Here is a 24,148-nt window from a genome sequence, read left to right as displayed (position 1 = left end):
ATCCATTTTCTTAAGGGGAACTGATTTCTGTGGTCGGAGGTGAGCTGTCCTTTTGGGGGACCCCAAGCCCCACCTAGACTGTGGACTAAGAGCTGTGGGAAAGCACAAAAAATATCAAACACCATCCCCTTTACTACAAAGTCTGCTTATTCATGCTGGGATCTGAGTATTCCCCAAGCACTGCTTACATTTGTTTCCTCCCTGTCTCATATCACCTCAGCAACAGGGGCTAGGGACTTGATTTTTTGTTAAACAGAAGGCAATGCAGACTTGCAAGGTACTGAGCTCTGAATTTCAAATGCCATCCTTTCACAGCGTTAACACACACATTCTTGCCCAATTCACAGAGTTGTTTGCAGGAAATAAACATTAGAAAATACTCAGCTCACTTGAAAAGAGACACAGACAGAAAACACCAATGATAATTGAAGAAATGTGAAAATGTGGATCCCATTTTTAACAGTTCTCTATCCTTTCCTGGTAGCTCCAGTGGCCCCTGAAATCACCTCTGTCGAGTATTTCAATAACCTTCTCTACGTCAGCTGGACATACGGAGATGACAACACGGACCTTTCTCATTCTAGGATGCTCCACTGGATGGTTATAGCAGAAGGGAAGAAAAAGATCAAAAAGAGCGTAAGCACAAACACCTTGTATGTCCCTTCCTTTGTTTACCACTGAATCCGGACAAGCAAAACTTATGGCGGATATTTTCTTTTGCTCAGGGCTTTTTTTGCAGCAGAAACTCCTTTGCATATTTGGCTATACTCCACTGATGTAGCCAATCCTCCAAGAGCTTACAGGGCTCTTCTTACAGGGCCCACTGTAAGCTCTTGGAGGATTGGCTACATCAAGGGGGTGTAGCCTAATATGCAAAGGAGTTCCTGCTACAAAAAAGCCCTGCATATTAGGCCATACACCCTTGATGTAGCCAATCCTCCAAGAGCTTACAGGGAGTACAGGGCTCTCCTTACAGGGCCCACTGTAGGCTCTAGGAGGATTGGCTACATCAGGGGGTGTGGCCTAATATGCAAAGAAGTTCCTGATACAAAAAAAGCCCTGGGTCCAGTGCAACCGAAGCCCCAATTGGCACTTATTTGAGGAGGCCAGAATGTAGACAAAAGGTAAGTGCAAAAAAAGTTTGAGAATCTGTTACTCTAACAGTAATTACACTAATTATACTCTAAAGGGATGAATGTCATGGATGCATAGTGGATAGACGTATTCACATGCTGCTGATGAGCAGAATTTTGACCCAGCTTTTAAATGGACACAAAACAACTTCAGGTTAAAACAATTTCATTTGGTAACATATGGTAATAAATTATATTTCTTGCATCATTAATAACTTCTTTTATCTATCCCATATATTACTTTCAACCCACCCCTCCCCCCATTACTTGACCCCCGCCGGTGTTATTTTCTTAAAGTACTAATGTTTAAAGGTACTCTTAACTAATAAAAACAAAAATTAATATTCTTCTTTTTTCTAAGACTTAATCATTATCAAAAATTGTCCAATGTCCTTTTATTTTCCACTCTTTTTCTACATATCTTCTGAACTTTTTCCACTCCATCTTAAAAACTTCTAAATCATAGTCTCTTAAAATTCCTGTTAATTTGTCCATTTCACTCCATGTCATAACTTTTACAATCCAATCCCATTTCTCTGGTATTTTTTCTTGCTTCCACAACTGCGCATATAATGTCCTAGCAGCTGAAAGCAAGTACCAAATTATAGTTCTATCTTCTTTTGGAAATTTTTCCATTTGTAATCCCAACAGAAAAGTCTCTGCAACTTTCTTAAATTCATATCCCAAGATCCTAGAAATGTCTTGTTGAATCATCTGCCAATACTTTTTTGCTCTTTCTACCACCACATATGGTAGAAAGAACCTTCATGTTTTTTACATTTCCAGCATCTGTCTGGCATCTTATTATTCATCTTTGCCAATTTCTTAGGAGTCATAGACCATCTATACATCATTTTAAAACAGTTCTCTTTAATACTATGACACGTCGAAAGCTTCATAGAGTTCTTCCACAAATATTCCCAAGTTTCCGTCTGTATTTCTTTATTTACATTAATTGCCCACTTAATCATTTGACATTTCACTACTTCATCTTCCGTAGACCATTTTAAAAATAATTTATATAATTTTGAAATTAATTTTTCGTTGTCTCCAAGCAGAACTTTTTCCATTTCTGTTTGCTCTTTTCTTATTCCTTCAGTTTTAATGTCATTCTCCACCAAGCTCTTTATTTGTTGCATTTGAAACCAATCATATTTATTATTCAGCTCTTCAGCAATTTTCAATTCTATTTTGCCACTTTGTATTTTTAATAGTTGATTAAATGACAACCACTTTTCTTCACCTATTTCAGCTGTTATTTTTATCACTTCGGCTGGCATAACGGTTTTCTCTCATCATATTTCTTATATTTCATTCATGTATTTAGCAAGCTGTTTCTTATATAATGGTGAGAGAAAAAGCCGTCTATCTTTTTTCCCCCATAATACATATAAGCGTGCCAGCCAAATTTATTTCCATGACCTCCCAACGCTAAGAGTTTTTTGTTTAACAACATTATCCATTCTTTTATTCATACTAAGCAAACTGCTTCATGATATAATTTTAAGTCTGGTAATTGAAATCCACCTCTCTCTTCTGCATCTGTTAAAATTTTCATTTTAATTCTTGGTTTCTTCCCTGCCCACACAAACTCTGAAATTTTTCTTTGCCATCTATTAAATTGTTTACTGTCTTTCACAGGGAAAAAGAAAATTATAAGGGAGATTACAATATTACAAACGCAAATGAGACATTTGTTAAATAAAGAACTGGAATGGAATCTGAAAAGATTGCAGCAGAAATCTTTCAGGGAGCAAACAAACCCGGCAACTGAAGAAAAAGAGAGAAAGTAAAATTATTAATAAAATTGTGGTGGATGGAAGAGAGGTGGTAGATCAAGAAGGAATAAAAAGAGAATTTTTTAAGTATTATGCCAAGTTATTTAAAGGTGTTAAAATAAGGAAAGAAAACATGGATGAGTACTTACAAAAATAGCACCCTTAGCAGAAAATATGCGAAAAGTTTTGAACGATCCAATTGAAAAAATAGAAATTGAAGCAGCAATTAATGCAATGGAAAATGGAAAAGCACCTGGGCCAGATGGATATACAGCTAAATTTTTTAAAACCCTCAAAGAGGAGTTAATCCCGAAACTTCAGAAATTGATGAATATGATAAGAACAAAAGGGAAAATACCAAATATTTATTTATTTATTTATTTATTTATTTATTTGGGATTTATATCCCGCCCTTCCCACAAGTGGCTCAGGGCGGCTTCCAGTGATAGATCCAACAAAATTACAGTATTTAAACATATAAAGGGATCAGCATTTAAAACAGATAAAAACAGATAAAACCATGATTATCAATAAATATTAATAAATATTTCAACTGCATATAAAAGAAATCCGGCAAGTTACATTAAAATTCTCAAGCTAGGTATAGGCTAGCCGGAAGAGGGTCGTCTTACAGGCCCTGCGGAACTGTACAAGGTCCCGCAGGGCCCTCACCTCTTCCGGCAGCTGATTCCACCATGTAGGGGCCATAACAGAGAAAGCCCTTTCTCTGGTGGATTTCAAACGGGCTTCCTTCGGCCCAGGGATAGTAAGGAGATTTTGTGTTCCCGACCTCAGTACTCTCTGGGGAACATGCGGGGAAAGACGGTCCTTCAGGTAGACAGGTCCCAAGCCATATAGGGCTTTAAAGGTGATAACCAGCACCTTGTACCGGACTCGGTATATTACTGGAAGCCAGTGCAGGGTCCGAAGACCCGGCTGAATGTGTTCCCACTTTGGGAGACCCAATAACAGCCGGGCCGCGGCATTCTGCACCAGCTGCAATTTCCGAGTTCGGGACAGGGGCAGCCCCATGTAGAGAGCATTACAGTAGTCTAACCTCGAGGTGACCGTGGCATGGATCACTGTTGCTAGGTCGTCGCGCTCCAAAAAGGGGGCCAACTGCCTTGCCCGCCTAAGATGAAAAAACGCGGACTTGGCAGCGGCTGCTATCTGAGCCTCCATCTTTAAGGAAGGCTCCAACAGCACCCCCAAGCTCCTGACCCTGCCCGCCGCTATCAGCGGCGCACCGTCAAAGGCTGGTAGGGGGATTCCCCTTTCCGGACCGCGGCGACCCAAGCAAAGGACCTCTGTCTTCGCAGGGTTAAGCTTCAGCCCGCTCAGTCTGAGCCATTCAGCCACGGCATATAGTGCCCGATCTAGATTTTCCGGGACGCAGGTCGGCTGGCCGTCCATCAGTAGATAGAGCTGGGTGTCATCAGCATACTGATGACACCCTAGCCCGTACCTTCGGGCAATCTGGGCAAGAGGTCGCATATAGATGTTAAATAACATCGGGGAGAGAACCGCCCCTTGGGGCACACCACAGTCAAGTGTGCACCTCCGGGACAGCTCCCCCCCAACTGCGACCCTTTGTCCCCGACCTTCAAGGAAAGAGGAAAGCCACTGTAAAGCCAACCCCTGAATCCCTGCGGAAGGAAGCTGTTATTTCGTTGATTCCAAAGGAAGAAAGAGATGTTACGAACGTAAAAAATTATAGACCAATTTCATTATTAAATAATGACTATAAAATATATACAAGAATCTTGGCAGAACGGTTTAAACAATATTTGATAATTAGGGTTTGTAGAATCTTTCGGGATCAAGTGCCGTGTTCTACTGGAGAAAGTTTTCCTTCCAGACGTTTCGTTCTCAGCTGCGGAGAACATCCTCAGTGGCGTTGCAGCCGGAGCAGGCGCTCAGACCTTCTTGGCTGCTGTGCATTGAGCCCCAATTTTAGGTAAAATGTCTATTTTCTTTGTTATAAGGCCTAAGTCTTTAGTGCCCCACAACATGTCAATTCTGGAAAAAGTTTTATGTCTTGCTGAAAAAAAGGTATAGTCCCACACTTCAGGATTAAATTTCCTCCATATATCCTCCAAATTTTCTTGTTTGACCAATTCAAAAAAAGACTTTGGCAATTTTCCTTCTTTATTATTTTTTTACCCCCAGACCTATCCAGTGTGTTCTTAATTGTTCCATTAAAGTCCCCCATTATCAAAACTTGGTCATAAGTCAGTTCATCAAATTGTTGTATAATGTCTTTTAAAAAAGCATCCTTTGCACCATTTGGTGCATAGAGTCCCAATAACAACGGTTTTTTTACATTTAATATTATTTCTACCACTACAAATCTTCCATCTTTATCTTTAAACACTAATTTCAGCTCCAATTTTTGTTTAATATAGAAAATCACTCCCCTTTTCTTCTGTTCAGCCAGTGAATAAAATTCTAGTCCCAGTTGTTTATTCCATAAAAATTTGTAATCCTTTTGTTTGATATGCACTTCTTGTAAACAAACTATATTACGATTTTGCTTTTTAATCCAATGAAACGTTGCCTTTCTTTTTTGTGGTGAATTTAGTCCATTTACATTACAAGATAATAATTTGTAATCCATCATGGTGCAAATTCTTTATGTTCTTCATAAAACCTACGCAGTTCCTGTGTGCTTGTAATTGTAATCCTTTTTCCTTGCAGCTCAAAGCTCAGAGGTATTTCCTTCAGGTATTATCCATCTATACTTCATTTCATTGTCACGTAGTTTTTCTGTCAATTTTTTGTATGCTTTTCTGTCATTTATCACTTGTCTTGGCAATTCTTTCATGATTCTTACTCTGCTGCCTCCCACTATCAATGTCTTTTCAAATTTTTTATTCAAGATTTTTCCCACCATTTCTTTTGTCATATATCTTATAACCACATCTCTTGGTAGATTATTTTTCTTGGCATATAGTGAGTTCACTCTACATATAGTCATACATGCTTCTAGTTCCTTCAGGATCTTCCTCCAAAAATTCTGCAATTATTCTTATTATATATCCTTTCAAATCAGTCTCTTCATCCTCAGGTACTCCTCTCAGACGTATCTGGGTTTCCATCAATTTGCAGTCATGAATTGCCACCTTTCCTTGCATTTTTAGCAAGGTGGAATCATGTACTTTTACTCTCTCTTCCACCTCTTGCACTTTCTTTGATGTTACCACAGTCTCATTTCTGAGATCTTCTATATCTTTCCTTAGCTCTTCAATGTCTTTCTAATTTCTTTTTTAGAAGCAGTTATCATGTCTCTCACCCCTTTCATCATCCTGGCTTCCATTGCTTCTAATTGCTCTTGCATTTTCTCCATTGAGGCAGTCCTTTTACGGGTTAACTTATGCTCTGACATTTAAAAAAAAAACTGAAAATTTTGACCTCTCCAAATTAAATTTAAACTATCAGGTTTGATAGAGTAAGGCTTGCCCTTTTCAATAAGCCTAATTTCGCCGTCCTCAAAGCCTCCTGGGCTCAGATATTAATTTTTGAAATTTTTATTTCTTCCAAAATGGTGGTTGCAACTTTCTGCTTCCCTTTAAAAAAAATTTCCTTCAAAAGGCTTCTAAAATAATTATCAGCGATAAAGTCCAATAGTATTTACCTTATAATTGTCACCTCTGTCAGCTTCACCAGTTTTTAATGTCCCGAACACTTTAAAAACTTTGTTTAAATTTTGACCTCCTAGCAATGGCGGCCAATGTTTTTCTATGATATTATTGTCCTAGAGTAGGCTAGCTGCTTCAATGATTTCCCTTTTCCATCTGACACTTCCTGCTTTTCTTGCCACCAAATCCCGTTTTCACAGGTAAAGAGATCTCGCGATGTTTGACGTATTTCCTATGTTGACTGTGAGAGCTGCAAATCTGTGATGATGGGGCTTTTCCACCGAAACCGCACGCAGACAAAACAATAAATTTCTTTCCACTTTTTAGCACTGTCCTTTAAATTTACAAAATTCAAATTTCACCCCTTCTCCCCTTCTTCTTCCAAGCTTTCCGAATATCTATTTCCCGCCTTCTGATTTTCTTTTGTTTAACTTTAAATAGTCCCGGAATGAAGATAGTCATCAGTAATCAGTACCTTTTTCTGCAGTTATCCAGATCCAACACCGGTCTTGTATAGCTTTAGATGTTTAGCAGTCTCAAAGAAGGTTAGGATCCTGTCAAGCTTATGTCAAATAAATGATTCTGGAAACTTCTGCAGATGATGAATATGCAACTCGTCTCCAGAGACCCCTCAAAGCCTCAAAGGAGCCCCCCCCCCCCCCGGGACTCCCTTTTAGCCAAGGTAAATCTCCTCAGAGTTTCCTGTGCATATCTTGGACTGATCTCTGACTGAGAAAAGTAGGCAGTAGGCATTAAATTGCCCTCCACTACCCCGAACAGAAGCCCCAGCCTGCTCCCCTTCTGAGAAGCAATTCAGCTCGGCATTTTCCAACTCCGTAAGTCCAGAAAACAACTTCAGATGTCCTGAAGAAGCCAGGACAGAAGAATAACTCTCTTGCATTTCCTGTCAACTCAATCCCATTTACTGTTGGAAATTTTGTGAGGGAAATTATTTCAACTTTCCTAGATAGTTCAATGGACCGCTGGATCACAAAAGAGTTGAGAGATCTTTAATATGGAAAAATATATTTGATTTCTAAAGGTGTAGGGACATTGGGATGAAAATAATAACACTATAGACTACGTTCTCTAAGCTATCACTAACAAGCTGTTATTCAGTCAGCTCGCTACAGATCCAAACACAGAACTGCCAACTGCTCTTCTTTAACCGTTGTTTTTCAAGCCTCTACTTAATTTTCCATCAGTTCTAGTCTGATTGACGGGTAAACATATTTAACACTGTAATGACTGAACTTTAGACATTGCCTAGACGTACAATATAAATATTCAAAATTTCAGCTTTTACAAGATCTATCATTCTTATTTTGGTCTTCCATGTTACAGAGCCCTCTGTGCAAATGGTATTTGACCCCCTGTGCGGTTTTTGTTCAACCCTTTGTAGGTGACAAGGAATGTTATGACTGCAGTCCTGAACGTGCCTCCTGGAGACATCTATAACCTCTCCGTGACTGCTTGTACGGAAACAGGAAGCAACACTTCAGCGTTACAGCTTGTGAAAATTGGTAAGTCACACTCTTGAGATGTGAGTCATAATCAAGGTGAGCACTGGGTTTACCCCTGCTTTCTGCTCTTCGCGAGAAACGCTGAGGGCCACAAGCTCGCTGCCCCTAAACTATTGGGTTTTAATTGCTCCAACCTGTTTAAACCCTGCTTTCAACTCCCCGTGGCTTTTTGCAGAGAACAGAAAGGGTTTAAATGGCTCCGAGCCTTTTAAACCAGTTCATGCCCCAAAGCCTTCAACAGCTCCAAGCTGTTCAAACCCATGTTGCTTTCTGCTCCCTGTAACTATCCATAAAGAGCAGAAAGTAGGGGTTTAAATGGTCCTACTTTCTGCTCCCCATGACAACCAAGGGGAGATAAAAGCATGATTTAAATGGAAGAGGTGAAGTGCCTCACCCTCTCCTCAGTCTCCCTGGCACAGTACCTTTAAATGGGCTGCATGTGACACCCCAAGGCAGCTGAGCTAATGGGGAGACCCAGCTGTCTTGGGCTTGCTTGCACAGGCCATCTTCAAGTAAGGCTGTCATATAGAGGATGGTGTGGAATTGTTTTCTGTGGCCCCAAAAGGTAGGACCAGAACCAATGGGTTGAAATTAAATCAAAAGAGTTTCCGGCTCAGCATTAGGAAGAAGTTCCTGACCGTTAGAGCGATTCATCGGTGGAACAGGCTTCCTTGGGAGGTGGTGGGCTCTCCTTCCTTGGAGGTTTTTAAACAGAGGCTAGATGGCCATCTGACAGCGATGAAGATCCTGTGAATTTAGGGGGAGGTGTTTGCGAATTTTTTGTCTTGTGAGGAAGGTTGGACTAGATGACCTTGAGGTCCCTTCCAGCTCTATATTTCTGGCTCCGCTTCCTCTGGGTGCCTAGTGCAGCCCCTCTAAACAGGGAGCCTGAGGCAGCTGGGCCAACAAAAAGGAAGGGATAAAGTGCTTTCCAGGTGGCACTTCACCTGGCCATGGCCAGCAGACAGGAGTAGGTGAAGTTCCCCCCGAGAGGCACTTCACCCCCATATTTATTATTTTATTATTTTATTTTATTTCTAGCCTGCGCTTCCCATGAAGGGGCTCAGGGGGGTTACAACATAATTATAAATGATAAGGTTCACATTTAAATGCATTTAACCCTCTGGTTTTGCTCCCCCCTCACTTCGAAGCGGCAGGGAGCGGAGCCAGAAGGTTTAAATTGGCTCAGAACCATCTAAGCCCCTGCTTTCCACTTCTGCCACTTTCATGGGGAGCAGAAAGCAAGGTTTTAAAATTGCAACGACTCATGAACTTATCTGTTCATGAAATGGCATATCTGATCAGTTCGGGAACTGGCATATCCGTTTGGTTTGGTTTGTGGTTCAGCTACAAACCACATGTGGTTCTTGCCCATCCATAACGGGCACAGGACTAAAGAAAGAAAACAAAACAAAAAAGGAAGCATCCAATCGAATATACAGCAACCAGCAGTTGATCAAATATACACCAGTGCTGCTTACAAACCCGAGAGCAGAGGAAGATTGCCATAATGTCTGTACTCACAATCAATACTCACTCTGAGCTGTGGAGTCTTGTGAGAAAAAATTCTACTTCACGAGCTACTGGCATTAAAGTTGTGAGCTGCTGCATACATTAGTTTGCTCTGGGGCCAATTTTTCTGAGCTAAGACAAAAATGTGTGAGCCGGAGGCTAAAAAATTGTGAGGTAGCTCTCACTAACTCAGCCTAGAGGAAACACTGCTCACAATGGTGGAGATGCATGTTATAAGCATGCTAGACCCAATGTGGAACAGATTATTGTATTTTAAAGAAAAGTTAAAAAGTCCAAGTTGAGTTGGATTTGTTACAGCCTTCCTTCCTTCCTTCCTTCCTTCCTTCCTTCCTTCCTTCCTTCCTTCCTTCCTTCCTTCCTTCCTTCCTTCCTTCCTTCCTTCCTTCCTTCCCGTCAACTTATCCATATTACCAAATAAAGATAACCCGCAATAAAATAAAATAAACCATTACAAGAGCATTGTTCTTTTTCGAGAACAAAAAAGACCACGGGAAGCTTTCCTGCAAATGACATTGGCTGAGTGAAAACAAAAAACTGGGAAACATATTTATAGAAAAGTTATCGACCTACAAAAGCCTTCCAACAGTTACCTGGAATAAAAAGCTTCCTGTATTTCCAGAAGACTAGAGCAGATTACGAAGGCTCAAGGATTTTATATATAGGGAAGATGTAATTAGAGTGCATGCTACTAAGCAGAGAGCCAAAACCAGTAAAAAACTTCCATGTCCTCTGTACTGTTTAAAACATTTATAGAGGATGCAATTAATAAAATGAAACAAACTGTCATGGATTTGGGCCAAGAGGGACGGAAATGGCTCAGCTCTGCTGCCAAGTCAGCAGTAAACTGAAGCTGAATGTTATTTGAATGCATTCTGGTCATTTCGAATTACAGCCTAAAAGAAATGTGAATAAAACCAATGCTATCAGTGACTAATAAGAATCTCACCAAAGGCACTTAGCCAGTGTGGTGGAGCAGTGATGGACAAGTATCTGAGAGAGCCTCATGTTCAAATTCCCAGTTGTGCCGTGGAAACTTACTAAGTTCCCAGTTGTGCCGTGGAAACTTACTAAGTGGCACTGTCTCAGGCTAACTTACCTCACCGGGTTGTTGTGAGGATAAAATGGAGGGCAGGACAATGATGTAAGCTTTTTTGAGTCCCCATTAAGGGAGAAAGATGGGGTGGGTATGTGACGGAACGGCCCTGGTTTGCTTACCAGACCCTGTTCCCCTTTTTGGAGGGAGCTATTTCTCCTCTGGTCCCTTGGGCTCGCTGCCACCACCTGCTCAGTTTAGGGGTTCAGATTGAGAGGAACAGGACTCCCAATCCCCCTCTCCAGCTCTGAGGCCAGGCCTCAAGGTCCTCTGCCACCCTGTACTTGGGTATCCCAGAGGCCACAGCACTTCTTCGGGGAACCCCTGGAGGATTGGCACTCTATCCAACTACAGGCCTTCCCCCGTTCCCCCTTCATAAAGCAGCGTGGTCTAAAGCGGTTGGGGATCTATGTGGTACAGAGTTTGACTGCCAGCATTCAAAACAGTAAAAATATTTAATTGGAAGAGAAAAAGAAAAGAAAAGAAAAAAACAAAAGCAGTTGCATGTAAAAGTTTAGCACAGCACCCGAAGAGCAACCAGAAGGACAAATAAAAGGTGGATTTAAACGCATCCTCCCGTCCCTGGTCTAACCTTGCCCTGCCTTGTGGATGACTTCCTCGTTCTGATTTCCTGGAGTCCTCCTATCCCTCAGGAGAAGACCTCTCCCACAGTCAGGAGCCCACAGACTGACAACCTCTCTCCTTGAGTGCCAGCCAAGAACTGACCTTTTCCCACCTCACTCCAATAAAAAAAAGAAGAACTTCGTGCCCCTCTAGGAGGCTTTCCCCCTAGAGTTGATGGTTTAACTTCGGAAGGGAGGAGGGAGTGAAGGGAAGGCTAGGCCGCAAAGCTTGCCTTAGCAGTTTCATGTTCCCTCCCAACCAAGCACCACCATTAACTAAGATGGCGTTTCTCCAAAGGGTAGAAGAAGAAGATGAAGATATTGGATTTATATCCCGCCCTCCACTCTGAAGAGTATCAGAGCAGCTCACAATCTCCTTTACCTTCCCCCCCCCCCCACAACAGACACCCTGTGAGGTAGATGAAGGTATTGGATTTATATCCCACCCTCCGCTCCAAAGAGTCTCAGAGCAGCTCACAATCTCCTTTACCTTCCTCCCCCACAACAGACACCCTGTGAGGTGGGTGGGGCTGGAGAGGGCTCTCACAGCAGCTGCCCTTTCAAGGACAACCTCTGCCAGAGGTATGGCTGACCCAAGGCCATGCTAGCAGGTGCAAGTGGAGGAGTGGGGAATCAAACCCGGTTCTCACAGATAAGAGTCTGCACACTTAAGCACTACACTACACCAAACTGGCTTTTATTTATTCATACCTCTGGGTATGAATAAATAAAATAGAACAAAAATTAGTATACCAGTATACTACCCTCCCATTCCCTGCTGGTGGCCAGGGGCGATGTGGCAATCCTAATAAAGGGAATGAAGGATGAGAGATCTAGAGCAGAAGTTACTGACAACCAGAATAGACAGGAGTGGAATTCTAGCAGGAGCTCCTTTGCATATTAGGCCACACCCCCATGATATAGCCAATCCTCCAAGAGCTTACAAAAAAGAGCCCTGTAAGCTCTTGGAGGATTGGCTACATCAGGGGTGTGTGGCCTAATATGCAAAGGAGCTCCTGCTAGAATTCCACCTCTGATAATAAATATGGGGAAACAGGAATATTAGAAAAGGGAGTATGTGCAGGGGCAGGCAGCTGGGGTTTCTCTCACTGTTTGCAAAAGACAGACGGTTCAGTCCTCAGCTAAAGCAAAGGAAGCTGTCCTTTCAGTCTGAGTGCTGTAGCATTTATTGGCCTTCAGCAGCCATATCTGGAATGAAAAAGTTTGCTGGATTTCAGAAGGTTAGAGAGTTGGGGTGTGACACCAGGCTGTTATTTTCAGCACCACTTGTTTGTTTCTGAAATCATGGCTGCTTTGGAAGGCGGGCTCTCTGGCTTTCTGCTGTGCTGTGGTCCCTCCCCTCCCCATTCCCCGCCTTCCCCAGGCTCCACCCCCAAAATCTCCAGGTATTTCCCAACTCAGAGCTGGCAACCGTGAAGTGACATTGATTTCCAAGCATCAGCATCCCTTGGTCTCCCTCAATGATCGATAGCTTGGAATATGCCATTTTGTTATATTCTATTTGGATTCACACTCAGAAGGAAGATGTTAATAACATTTAAGTTCTCCAGAAGTTTTTTGTACCTTCTCTGTACATGATTAATTCCAAAAAGCATTCGTTAACACCAGGGCTTTTTGGTAACAGGAACTCTTTTGCCTATTAGGTCACACACCCCTGATGTAGCCAATCCTCCAAGAGCTTACAGGGCTCCTCTTACAGGGCCTGCTGTTAGCTCCAAGAAAGAGTTCCTGCTACAAAAAAAGCCCTGGTTAACACTGGGCTTCTTCTGGCAGCACTCTTCAGGATAACAAGGCCATATGAACATGTCTTCCTGGCTTCAAACTAGGGTTACCACCAGGTCTCTCCTGGCAACCAGTGGGGGATGGAAGGACTTACTGGGAGCAGGAGGGAGGTCCAGCTGATGTGCAGCGATGTGTCTACGTCACTGTCCATGTGACCCGGAAGTGATATCATCACATTGGGGATGTCGAGGTGATGCTCTGGTATTTGTGGAAAAAACTCTATGGTGAATTTGGCTTCTACCATGGAGTTTTTGTCCACATATCAGAGCATCACCCTGCTGTCTGTGACATAATGAAATCACTTCTGGGTCAAGTGGGCAGTGATGGAGACGTGGCACTGCATGTGAGCTGGCCTCCCTCTATTTCAGGGTAAGTCCCCCCTGCTTGCCAGCTGATTGAAAGCGGGGCGATGGGCTTGGTGACAGGGGACCTCAAACCTTACCTCAAATGCAGGGTAGTATCGGGGGAACACCGAGGGCTATTTTTGTAGCAGGAACTCCTTTGCTGACTAGGCCATACCCCACTGATGTAGCCTGTCCTCCAAGAGCTTACAGTAGGCCCTGTTCTAAGAGCTCTGTAAGCTCTTGGAGGATTGGCTACATAAGAAGGGGTATGACCTAATATGCAAAGGAGTTCCTGCTACCAAAAAAAGCCCTGGGAACACCTTCTCCATCTTCCCTAAACTGTAACCCTGTTTCCAATCCCACCACCACGCAGTGAAGAAGCGTCATTTTTGTAGCACAGAAAGGTCATTATTGCGTGACTGTGCTTTCAGAGCGTACAAGAATTCTCCTAACAGAAAATTGTGCAGAGATGATACATCTGGCTAAAGCTCCAGACCTTTTGCCCACTCCCCCTCCTTTGGTTAATTGAAAAAGGAAGTGAAGTAAGCCTTGAAATTTGCAAATAGGGAAGGAGAAGAAAAGCATGCTGCTTAGGAGTTTCAAATCGTTTATTGCTGAGTGAGCTTTGGGAAGAGCGACCGTTTCTGCATTGAAAGCGGTTTTGCCGGAGAGCTTCGATTATACCCTCTGCCTCTTTGAAGACCCACAAGATGCGGCTAAAAGGGTTCTTTTCTTGACCGCAGATCCAGCTCCTCCGAGATCGCTCTTTGCCGTGAATAAGACCCAGACGTCAGTGACTCTCCTGTGGGTGGAAGAGGGCATCGCTGATTTCTTTGAAGTCTTCTGCCAGCAAGCTGGCTTGAGTCAGGATCCCAAAATCCAGGTAGACATTTGCTGTTCGCTCAGATTTCAGTTGCTCTTTTTAAGTCTGGTGGTCGAGACTTGAGCTCTCTGTTCTCCATGCTGAATATTGGTTTCCAGTTTGACGCTTTGCACACAATCCAAATGGTAGTTTAGCTATGTTGACCAGAGCTGGATTAACAGTTAGGCCAAGAAGGCACTAGTTTATGAGCCCCCATGTCTTAAGGGGCCCCGGGCTGGCTCTCCTCCCCCTGGTTCCCCCCCCCCCTGCTTGCAGCCCTCCCAGACTGCATGAGCAGCCGGCAACTAAGCCGCTTTTTGCCCGACTTGCCTGGTGCAGCGGCTGCTGGCGTTGTCACCAAATTTGCCTCTCTCTGCCTCTCCCCCATAGCTTAGTAAAAGGGGCTTTTGAGAAGGTTGCCTGCAGGCTGCAGTGGGGGCCATGGGTAATGGGGCAGGTACTCCAACTCTGAGATAATTTGCGAGGGGCCCCCCAAGATTTTGACTGCCTAGGGGCCTCCACAGGGTTTAATCGGGCACTGATGTTGACGCTGGGTGGGCAATAGGTTAAAGACGTTTACTTGGTGCCAGACATTTAGTTGAGAGAGTCTCTGATTTAGTGGTCAGCAGGGCTTTTTGTGTCAGGAACTCCTTTGCATATTAGGCCATACACCCCTGATGTAGCCAGTCCTCCTGGAGCTTACAGTAGGCCCTGTACTAAGAGTCCTGTAAGCTCATGGAGGATTGGCTACATCAGAGGAGTGGGGCCTAATATGCAAATGAGTTCTTGCTACAAAAGAAACCGTGGTGGTCAGACTAGAATCTGAGAGACATCGCTACAGTTTCTCACCGTGTTGTGGAAGATCACTGGATATAGTTGCTGACCTTCGGGTGGTACACAATATTGATGAGAGAAGTCACACAAAGTCTGTGTCAAAATTGTAATTACTAGGACTTTTTTGGTAGAAAAAGTTGAGCAGGAACTCATTTGCGTATTAAGCCATGCCCTTGACATCACCATTGTTTCACATAGGGTTTTCATGTAGGAAAAGCCCAACAGGAACTCATTTGCATATTAGATAGATAGATAGATAGATAGATAGATAGATAGATAGATAGATAGATAGATAGATAGATAGATAGATAGATAGATAGATAGATAGATAGATAGATAATTTTATTTATATCCCGCCCTCCCCGCCGGAGCAGGCTCAGGGCGGCTAACAACATCATTCAATTTCCCTTATACAAAAGACAAGGTTACATTAACATTAAACATTAAAAAATTCTGATAAGTTTAAAATCACTTAATTAAATTGATAAAAGTGCTAATGCTAATTGTGCTTTTATAATGGCGGTAATCATTAGCAATTTCTTTCTTCGTCAGCGAAAGCCAGTCGGAAAAGGAAGGTTTTGCAGGCCCTGCGGAATTGTTCAAGGTCCCGCAGGGCCCGCATTTCCTCTGGAAGTTGGTTCCATAGGTTCGGGGCTACAGAGGAGAAGGCCCGGTTACGGGTGCATTGCAGCTTTACCTCTTTCGGTCCGGGGGTGGTCAACAAGTTTTTTCCAGCTGACCTCAGTGCTCTCTGGGGTTCGTATGGGGAGAGACGGTCCCTAAGGTAGACAGGTCCTCGACCATATAGGGCTTTAAAGGTGATGACCAGCACTTTGTAACGAATCCGGTATGTAACTGGCCACACCTTTTGATGCCAAGCCAGCCGGAACTGCGTTTCTGTGTGTTCCTGCTCAAAAAAAGCCCTGGAAATTACTATGAATCCTAATAACCTACCTATAATTTATTATAACACCAAAACAATGAGAAAATATACTCGTACAAATATCAATATGCAAAAAAATGCAAATTCATTAAAGGCACTGCTCCCAACAAAACTTTAAAGTCTGTTAGCAATGCTCCTAATATTCCGATGTCCGTACAACTCAGGTTCAAAATTCTGCTAAGCCCATGAAGCAATAAGTGCGCAACAGGATTGCCAACTTTTTCTTTCTCTTTCAGATATTTTGTCAGGCATGGGGTTATGGGAAAATGTTCCAATAGGTCAATGAAGACATAAACTTGAAAGTGCATTATCAATGGAGCTGCAAGTCTCCAATGGTCTCTCCAACAGGCTAACCCTCAGCAGGTTCATTGTTTTGGTTTTGTAACAAATTGTAGGTTATTAGGATTCATAGTGATTTCAAGTCACTATTTTCTCATTTTGACAGAACCTCCGTGTGATGGCTGGAGATTTCTGGGCAGGGGTGGAATTCTAGCAGCATCTCCTTTGCATATTAGGCCACACACCCCAGATGTAGCCAATCCTCCAAGAGCTTTAAAAAAAAGGTAAAGGTAGTCCCCTGTGCAAGCACCAGTCGTTTCCGACTCTGGGGTAACGTTGCTTTCACAATGTTTTCACAGCAGACTTTTTAAAGGGGGGGTTTGCCATTGCCTTCCCCAGTCATCTACACTCCTCCCCTCATCAAGCTGGGTACTCAGTTTACTGACCTCTGAAGGATGGAAGGCTGAGCCAACCTCGAACCCGCTACCTGAACCCAGCTTCCGCCAGGATCGAACTCAGGCTGTGAGCAGAGCTTAGGACTGCAGCACTGCAGCTTTACCACTCTGCACCACGGGGCTCTTTCGAGGAGCTTACAAGACTCTTTTTTGTAAGCTCTTGGAGGATTGGCTACATCAGGGTGTGTGGCCTGTTATGCAAAGGAGGCCTCCTGCAAGACTTCCAGCCCTGTCTCTGGGTATTATGACTGGTCTCCACATGATAGAGATCAGCTCCCCTGGAGAAAATGGTTGCTTAGCAAGGTGGACTGTATGACATTATACCCTGACAAGGGGAAGACCCCAATACTTGTGTGGGGGGAGGTAATTCCTCCCCCACACTTTCTTTCCAGGCCTAGTGCAATTCAGGGGCTGCACTGCTGCTGAGTGGCCCCAGCATGCCTCCTGGGCTACATATCCCCCACGCCCAGTGCAGCCCTTGGGCTGCTTTGTTGCCAAGTCTGGGCCAAGCATGCTCTCCAACGTCTCCTGCAGCTGCCTCTGGGCCTGGCAGAACTCCTAGGCTGCTTCACTGCTACCTTCACTAGTTCCGCCATGGCCCTGGAATGTTTTGCCACACAGAAGGTAGGTAGTAAAGAGTGCTTTACAGGGCGTTTTTTGTAGCAGGAACTCCTTTGCATATTAGACCACATACCTCTGATGTAGCCAATCCTCCAAGAGCTTACAGTAGGCCCTGTACTAAGAGCCCTGTAAGGAATTCTAGCAGGACCTCCTTTGCTTATTAGGCCACATACCTCTGATGTAGCCAATCCTCCAAGAGCTTACAGTAGGCCCTGTACGAAGAGCCCTGTAAGGAATTCTAGCAGGACCTCCTTTGCATATTAGGCCACACCTTCCTGATGTAGCCAATCCTCCTAGACCTTACAGTAGGCCCTGTCCTAAGCTGTTGGAGGATTGGCTACATTAGGGGTGTGTAGCCTTATATGTAAAGGAGTTTCTGCTACAAAAAAAACACCCCTTTGTGCAGAGAATGTTATTTGGAGGAGGGATTTATTCCATGTTTTTTTTTTTGGGGGGGGGGGGTAGATTTCAGATTTTTCTGCAAACCTGGAGGGTCACCCAAGTTTGCAGGAAAAATCTGTTTAGCACAAGTGTGGCCCCGATCCACAGATCTGCAGATAGGGGCCCACTAGGGAAATAGATATAATAGATGTGGCCACTCCCTCCCCAAATCCCACCCTTTGCAGGCTCCATCCCCCAGATCTCCAGATATTTTTCAGTCTAGAGATGGCAATCCTATCAAGGTGATCTTGTCCAGTCATTCTTAGTTTAACCAACTCAAAGGTTTGGGGTTTTTTAAAAGAGTAAATTGGAAGAAAGAAGAATGGAGTTGTAAGCTGCTGACTGGGGAGAAAAAGTTGGTATAAATATCTCATAAACTGAAAATTGATGGGACATTTTCAGTTGATTTAAAGCCAAATAATTAATGACACATCAGTTCTTATTTCGTTAGTTATTTCCACCTGCCTTTGATGGTGGAATTTTACTTGATTCACCAGCTGGTCTTTAACCAGTTTGTGGATGAACTTTGGATTTAATCTTCCGTTTAAACAAACATGTATCTTGTCTGCTAGCCTATGGAGACTTTTTTAAAGACGTCGATGGGGATCTGAGACACAAATTTTATTTTTTTCAAAGCAGCCCTTATCATGTGGGCTTATCCGTACTATGCTCTTTTCCACTTTATTTGAGTATTCCACACCACAGACAAAATGTCTTCCAAATCTTGGACTCCGCCGCTTATTTTTTTGCCTCCAGCAGCTAATCAATTAAAGTTTAACAGGTCGACGGATTGATTGCAACAATTAAATAATGCCGCCTCGATATACTGCGCTGCTAGATCTGTTTGATCCACAGACCCTGTCGTATTCATATGTATGGAGAAGTAAGTCCAGTGGCTCTTAATGCCAGCTATGGATTTATAGATTTTCCCCGTACAGACTTCCGTATTGCTGAAGCCTTTTGACAGATTCTTGGCAGTATCTCTAACTCATAAAAATCACTACAAGCTTCACAAATTAGAGTGTTACCTTGAAGACATTTGTCCTTGCCATTTAACCTTGGCTTCCGCCAATTAATCAGTCAAAGATTAATGGATTAAATCCATGAAACTGGTCCCAGATGTATTAATTATAACGGTTAGCATGAGCACAGTGCCAATTTTTGAATGCCAGTTTCTTTGGGCAATCTTAAACCGAGGAGGCTGCATTTGAAGAAGATTGCATATTTATAGCCCACCCTTCTCTCTGAATCAGAAGAAGATGAAGAAGAAGATATTGGATTTATATCCCGCCCTCCACTCCAAAGAGTCTCAGAGCGGCTCACAATCTCCTTTACCTTCCTCCCCCACAACAGACACCCTGTGAGGTGGGTGGGGCTGGAGAGGGCTCTCACAGCAGCTGCCCTTTCAAGGACAACCTCTGCCAGAGCTATGGCTGACCCAAGGCCATGCTAGCAGGTGCAAGTGGAGGAGTGGGGAATCAAACCCGGTTCTCCCAGATAAGAGTCCGCACACTTAACCACTACACCAAACTGGCTCTCCAAACTGGCAACTGAATCAGAGTCTCAGAGTGGCTTACAATCTCCTGTATCTTCTTCCCCCACAACAGAAACCCTGTGAGTTGGGTGGGGCTGAGAGAGCTCTCACAGAAGCTGCCCTTTCAAGGACAAGCTCTGCGAGAGCTATGGCTGACCCAAGGCTATTCCAGCAGCTGCAAGTGGAGGAGTGGGGAATCAAACCCGACTCTCCCAGATTAGAGTCCGCACACTTAACCACTACACCAAACTGGCTCTCTTTGCTCTTGTGTGAGATGAGACAGGGTGATCACTCCTGGAGATGATACAGAGGCCTGCCTTTGTCTGCTACACGATAGATTCATGGAGGATAGGTCTGTCAATGGCTACTAGCCATGGTGACTGAGGGGGACCTCCACATTCAGAGGCACTCAGCCTCTGAATCCCAGAGCCAGGAGGCAACATCAGGGCCTTGACCTCTTTGCCCTGTTGTTGGCCATCCAGAAGAACTGGTTGGCCACTGTGTGAGATAAGATGCTGGACTCTTATATTCTTAAACAAACAAACAAGATATAATTCCGTAGACTCCCTCCTCCAAAGCAACCATTTTCTTCAGGGAAACTGATTTCTGTAGTCTGGAGATCAGATATGATTTTAGGAGACCTCAAGGCCCCATTGGGAGGTTGGCAACCCTGTGACCAGATGCAAAAGAAATGCAGACTCCTGTTCATGCTGTCCTTGGGCAAAAGAACAGTTGGAGGTGCAGCTTGTCATGCAAGAAAAGGCACCACTGAGAAAATCCCCTCACCTAAACGTTAAAAGAGCAGGCGCTCTATCTTCCTTGGCATCTGATCTCTCTCTGGTTGCCAGCTCGGGTTGGGAAATTCCTGGGGATTTGGGGGTGGAGCCTGAAGAGAACAGGGTTTGGGGAAGGGAGGGACCTCAGCAGGGTATATTGCCAGAATCCACCCTCCAAAGCTGCCATTTTCTCAAAGGGGATTAGACTTGCTAACCTCCAACCTCCATTTTCTCCAAGGGAATTAGACTTGCAAACAGTGACCTGAACAGGCTGTTGCAATCAAAAATTACTAAGTGTGATTAACAAACAATAGAAGAAATTTAATCCAACAGGCGTGTCTATAAATCAGTATACGTAATATTTAAAAAGCTTCATATACAACTTCACAGTAAAAAATCATCTTCAAATCCCAGAAAAAAAGTTGCGACAAGTTTGTTAAGTTAAACTTCCTGTTTGATACAAAGATTTCTTCAGGCCTGAGGTTTATCCAGGCCTTTTTTTTTTTTAGCAGGAACGCACAGGAATGCAGTTCTGGCTGGCTTGGTGTCAGGAGGTGTGGCCTAATATGCAAATGAGTCCCTGCTGGGCTTTCCCCACAAAAACACCCCATGTGAAACAATGGTGATGCCAGAGGGTGTGGCCTAATAGGCAAATGAATCCCCACTGGGCTTTTTGCACAAAAACACCCCACATGAAGCAATGGTGATGTCAGGGGGGGTGGCCTAATATGCAAATGAGTTCCTGCTGGACTTCTTTCTACAAAAGGAGTCCTGGATTTATCAAACTGTGAATAGATAATCAAATTATCAATACCATCACCACCTTATACATACACATATAATTAAATACCACCGTACAAATTTACTCACATATTACAAAGTCAGTCAAGACACAGTCTCATTCTCCAGGTGGGGCCTGGGGAGCTCTTGGGATTGCAGTTGATTTCCAGACAACAGAGATCAGATACCTTGGGGGAAAACAGCTGCTTCAGAGGATGGGGTGTATGGTGTTATACCCAGATGAGATCCCTAAGATTTATGTAATTATATTCTTTAGACTTCTTCCAAATACGTAATGCTTAATACAAATTCAAAGTCCATAAATCAATCTTTAAAGTAACAGTCCAATTCAAGATGCTGAAAGAAAGGTACCAACTCCTGCTGACACAAGTTGCTTGTATTCTCAGATGCAGGCTGTACCGAATTGAAGCTTGACACAATTCTTGAGGCAGCAGTCCTCTAGTCAACCGGTGCGTGGAAATGTTTTTTAACAGAATAAAAGAATCACCAGGCCCCTAACTTGTGATTCTTTTAATCTGCTAAAAAAAAATTTCCATGATTTTGCATAGTAATTCACTGCCCATTTTCTCTATATTTGGGACTCCTTGCCATTCCATCCTATTGTCTGATGAAGTGTGCTTCTAGCACATGAAAGCTTACATTCAAAATAAAATTTTGCTGGTCTTAAAGGTGTTTTGTTATATAATCTTGGTATCTCTTTGAAATGGGACCTTTAACCTGGACTCCAGAGAGCTTGCAACCTTAATTATTGTTATCACTTTTGGAGTGGGGCCAAAGCAGGCTCCAAGGAACTTGAAATCTTATATATAATAATTTGTATTTATATGGGAATCACCGCAAACATTCACCCATAACTGAAGCCTTACAATAATTACACAGGGAAAGATTATATATTCATCCATTTAGCTGTTCCTGTTCAAAAAAAGCCCTGGGCATGTGGGCCATGGAGCAGAGCAAGCATCCCTCTGCTTCAATCCCGCCAATAAATCTGAAGGTCTAATTTTATTCTGCAATTACAGCTTTTGTTTAATGGCTAAATCAATTAAAACCTGCAGTTTTAATTGGAATCCAGCTTCTGGAGCTTTTAATTTTTTCTCTCTCTCTCCCTCTCTCTCTTGCCCTCTGGCCAGAGCGGAAAAAGCCATAAATGAGAAAGTGGAAATGAAATAAGGTTCCTAGATTGATAGAATCATGCTATTGTCAAAGGAAGAGTTAACCACTGAGCCCCAGTACCTTCCCTCATGCAAAGTAATGATCAGTTTAGAGTGTTTTTTGTCCCATTTTGTCTACAATTCAAACATCGTATTAAAAAAAATAATAAATTGATGTGTGTTTCTGTGTGTCAAAGAGAGACAAAAAACACCCTAAACAGATCAATCCATGAAAGCTGGATTTAAAAAAAACTCCATTCTGATAATTAAAATAACCTCATTCATTTCAGAACAAAGTTTGAGTCCAGTGGTACCTTTAAGACCAATGAGGTTTTATTCTGGGTATTAGTTTATATAAAAGCTTTGCTTGAAAGCTTATACCCAGAAGAAAACTGTTGGTCTTAAAGGCGTCACTGGGCTCAGACTTTGTTCTGGTGCTTCAGACCAACATGGCTGCTCACCTGTCTCTATCTTGTTCATTAGAGAGCCAGTTTGGTGTGGTGGTTAATTGTGCAGACTCTTATCTGGGAGAACCGGGTTTGATTCCCCACTTCTCCACTTGCAGCTGCTGGAATGGCCTTGGAGCAACCATAGCTTTCACAAAGATGTCCTTGAAAGGGCAGCTTCTGTCAGAGCTCTCTCAGCCCCGCCTACTTCACAAGTTGTTTGTTGTGGGGAAGGAAGATAAAGGAGATTGTGAGCCACTCTGAGACATAATTTATTATTATTATTACCTTAGATTTATATGCTGCCCACTCCACAAACGGACTCTGGAGGGCTAACAGTCATAGTAAGAACAATTTCTACAATTTTAAAACAATAAAACATAACAGATAAACAATTAAAAAAAACTAGATATTTGATGCTACACAAGGAATTTTGACATAGGCGGATCAGATTATTTTGGTGTTCCAGTTAAATCCACTATCCAGTATCCTCATCATTTCACAGACAGGTGTATTCACATGAAGCTATCTTACGCTGAGTCAAACTCTCCGCCTGTCAAGATCAGTCTTCTGTTCTCTGACTGACCAGTAACCATAATCTCCTAACTGACCATCGTTTTCTAGCTGATGCTTTTAATTGGTGGTCCCAGGGATCGAACCTGGGACTTTCTGCAAGCAAAGTCTATCACTGAGCCATGATCCTTCTCCAGAACCCCTTTCTTCTAATCAAAGGATGCTGCTCTAAGAAATTCTGTTGCTGACTTTGCAATTGTTTTTTTGCCCATTGACTCATCACCCCCTGAAGATAGTAATATATAAACTCATCGACCCCTTTTGCTCATGCTTTTGAGGGAGAGAATTACATAAGTTCCTCTTCTTCTGCTATGTCTTCATGCAGGAAATCTCTCATGACTTCAGCATGTGCAGCATTGTTTATATTATGACATGAGTCACATTGTTGATAGGTACAAAACCAAAGACTGGTCATGGTCCGTTGTGAAATCTCCATGCTTTGTGATTTGGCTTGGCCTTGTCACCTATTCCCCCCACCACTTCCCTTGTCCATGTCACCTACCCCCTATTCCCTCTCCAGGCATGCTATCCATGGACCCACTATGTTCTTGCATATGGCTTGATTCTTGTGAGAGAAAATACAGGAATGGGTATGAGGCAGTGTGGCGGATGGTCTCTAGCTCTGCCTGCCAAATATCCCAGCAGATACTAAGCAGCATCAAGTGATTGGAGGATGTGGAGAGTTAAGTGGAGAAGAAGAAGAATTGTAGATTTATACCCTCCCCTTCTCCCTGAATCAGAAACTCAGAGCGGCTTACAATCTCCTATGTCTTCTCCCTCCACAACAGACACCCTGTGAAGTGGGTGGAGCAGAGAGGGCTCTCACAGCAGTTGCCCTTTCAAGGACTGCTCTGCCAGAGGTATGGCTGACCCAAGGCCATTCCAGCAGGTGCAAGTGGAGGAGTGGGGAATCAAACCTGGTTCTCCCAGATAAGAGTCCACGCATTTAACCACTGCACCAAAC

The 24,148-nt window shown here is 43.2% G+C and overlaps 1 protein-coding gene across 2 annotated transcripts in view; it reads left to right on the top strand.

The window, feature by feature from the left end:
* PTPRO (protein tyrosine phosphatase receptor type O) overlaps positions 1 to 24,148 on the top strand; it is a 258,979-nt gene that overhangs the window by 181,862 nt on the left and 52,969 nt on the right. The window contains exons 11-13 of one of the 2 annotated variants that reach the window (XM_060245875.1): positions 485 to 636; positions 7,952 to 8,072; positions 14,212 to 14,351. In XM_060245875.1, the coding sequence (XP_060101858.1) occupies positions 485 to 636; positions 7,952 to 8,072; positions 14,212 to 14,351 (413 nt within the window). The remainder of the gene's footprint in view (positions 1 to 484; positions 637 to 7,951; positions 8,073 to 14,211; positions 14,352 to 24,148) is intronic. The other variant, XM_060245876.1, reaches the window with a different exon arrangement.

The sequence above is a fragment of the Heteronotia binoei genome, chromosome 8 (assembly GCF_032191835.1).
Source record: "Heteronotia binoei isolate CCM8104 ecotype False Entrance Well chromosome 8, APGP_CSIRO_Hbin_v1, whole genome shotgun sequence".
In the NCBI taxonomy this organism is placed as follows: domain Eukaryota; kingdom Metazoa; phylum Chordata; class Lepidosauria; order Squamata; family Gekkonidae; genus Heteronotia; species Heteronotia binoei.
Note: the sequence above shows the minus strand (reverse complement) of the source record. Positions and strands in the feature narration are given on the sequence as shown.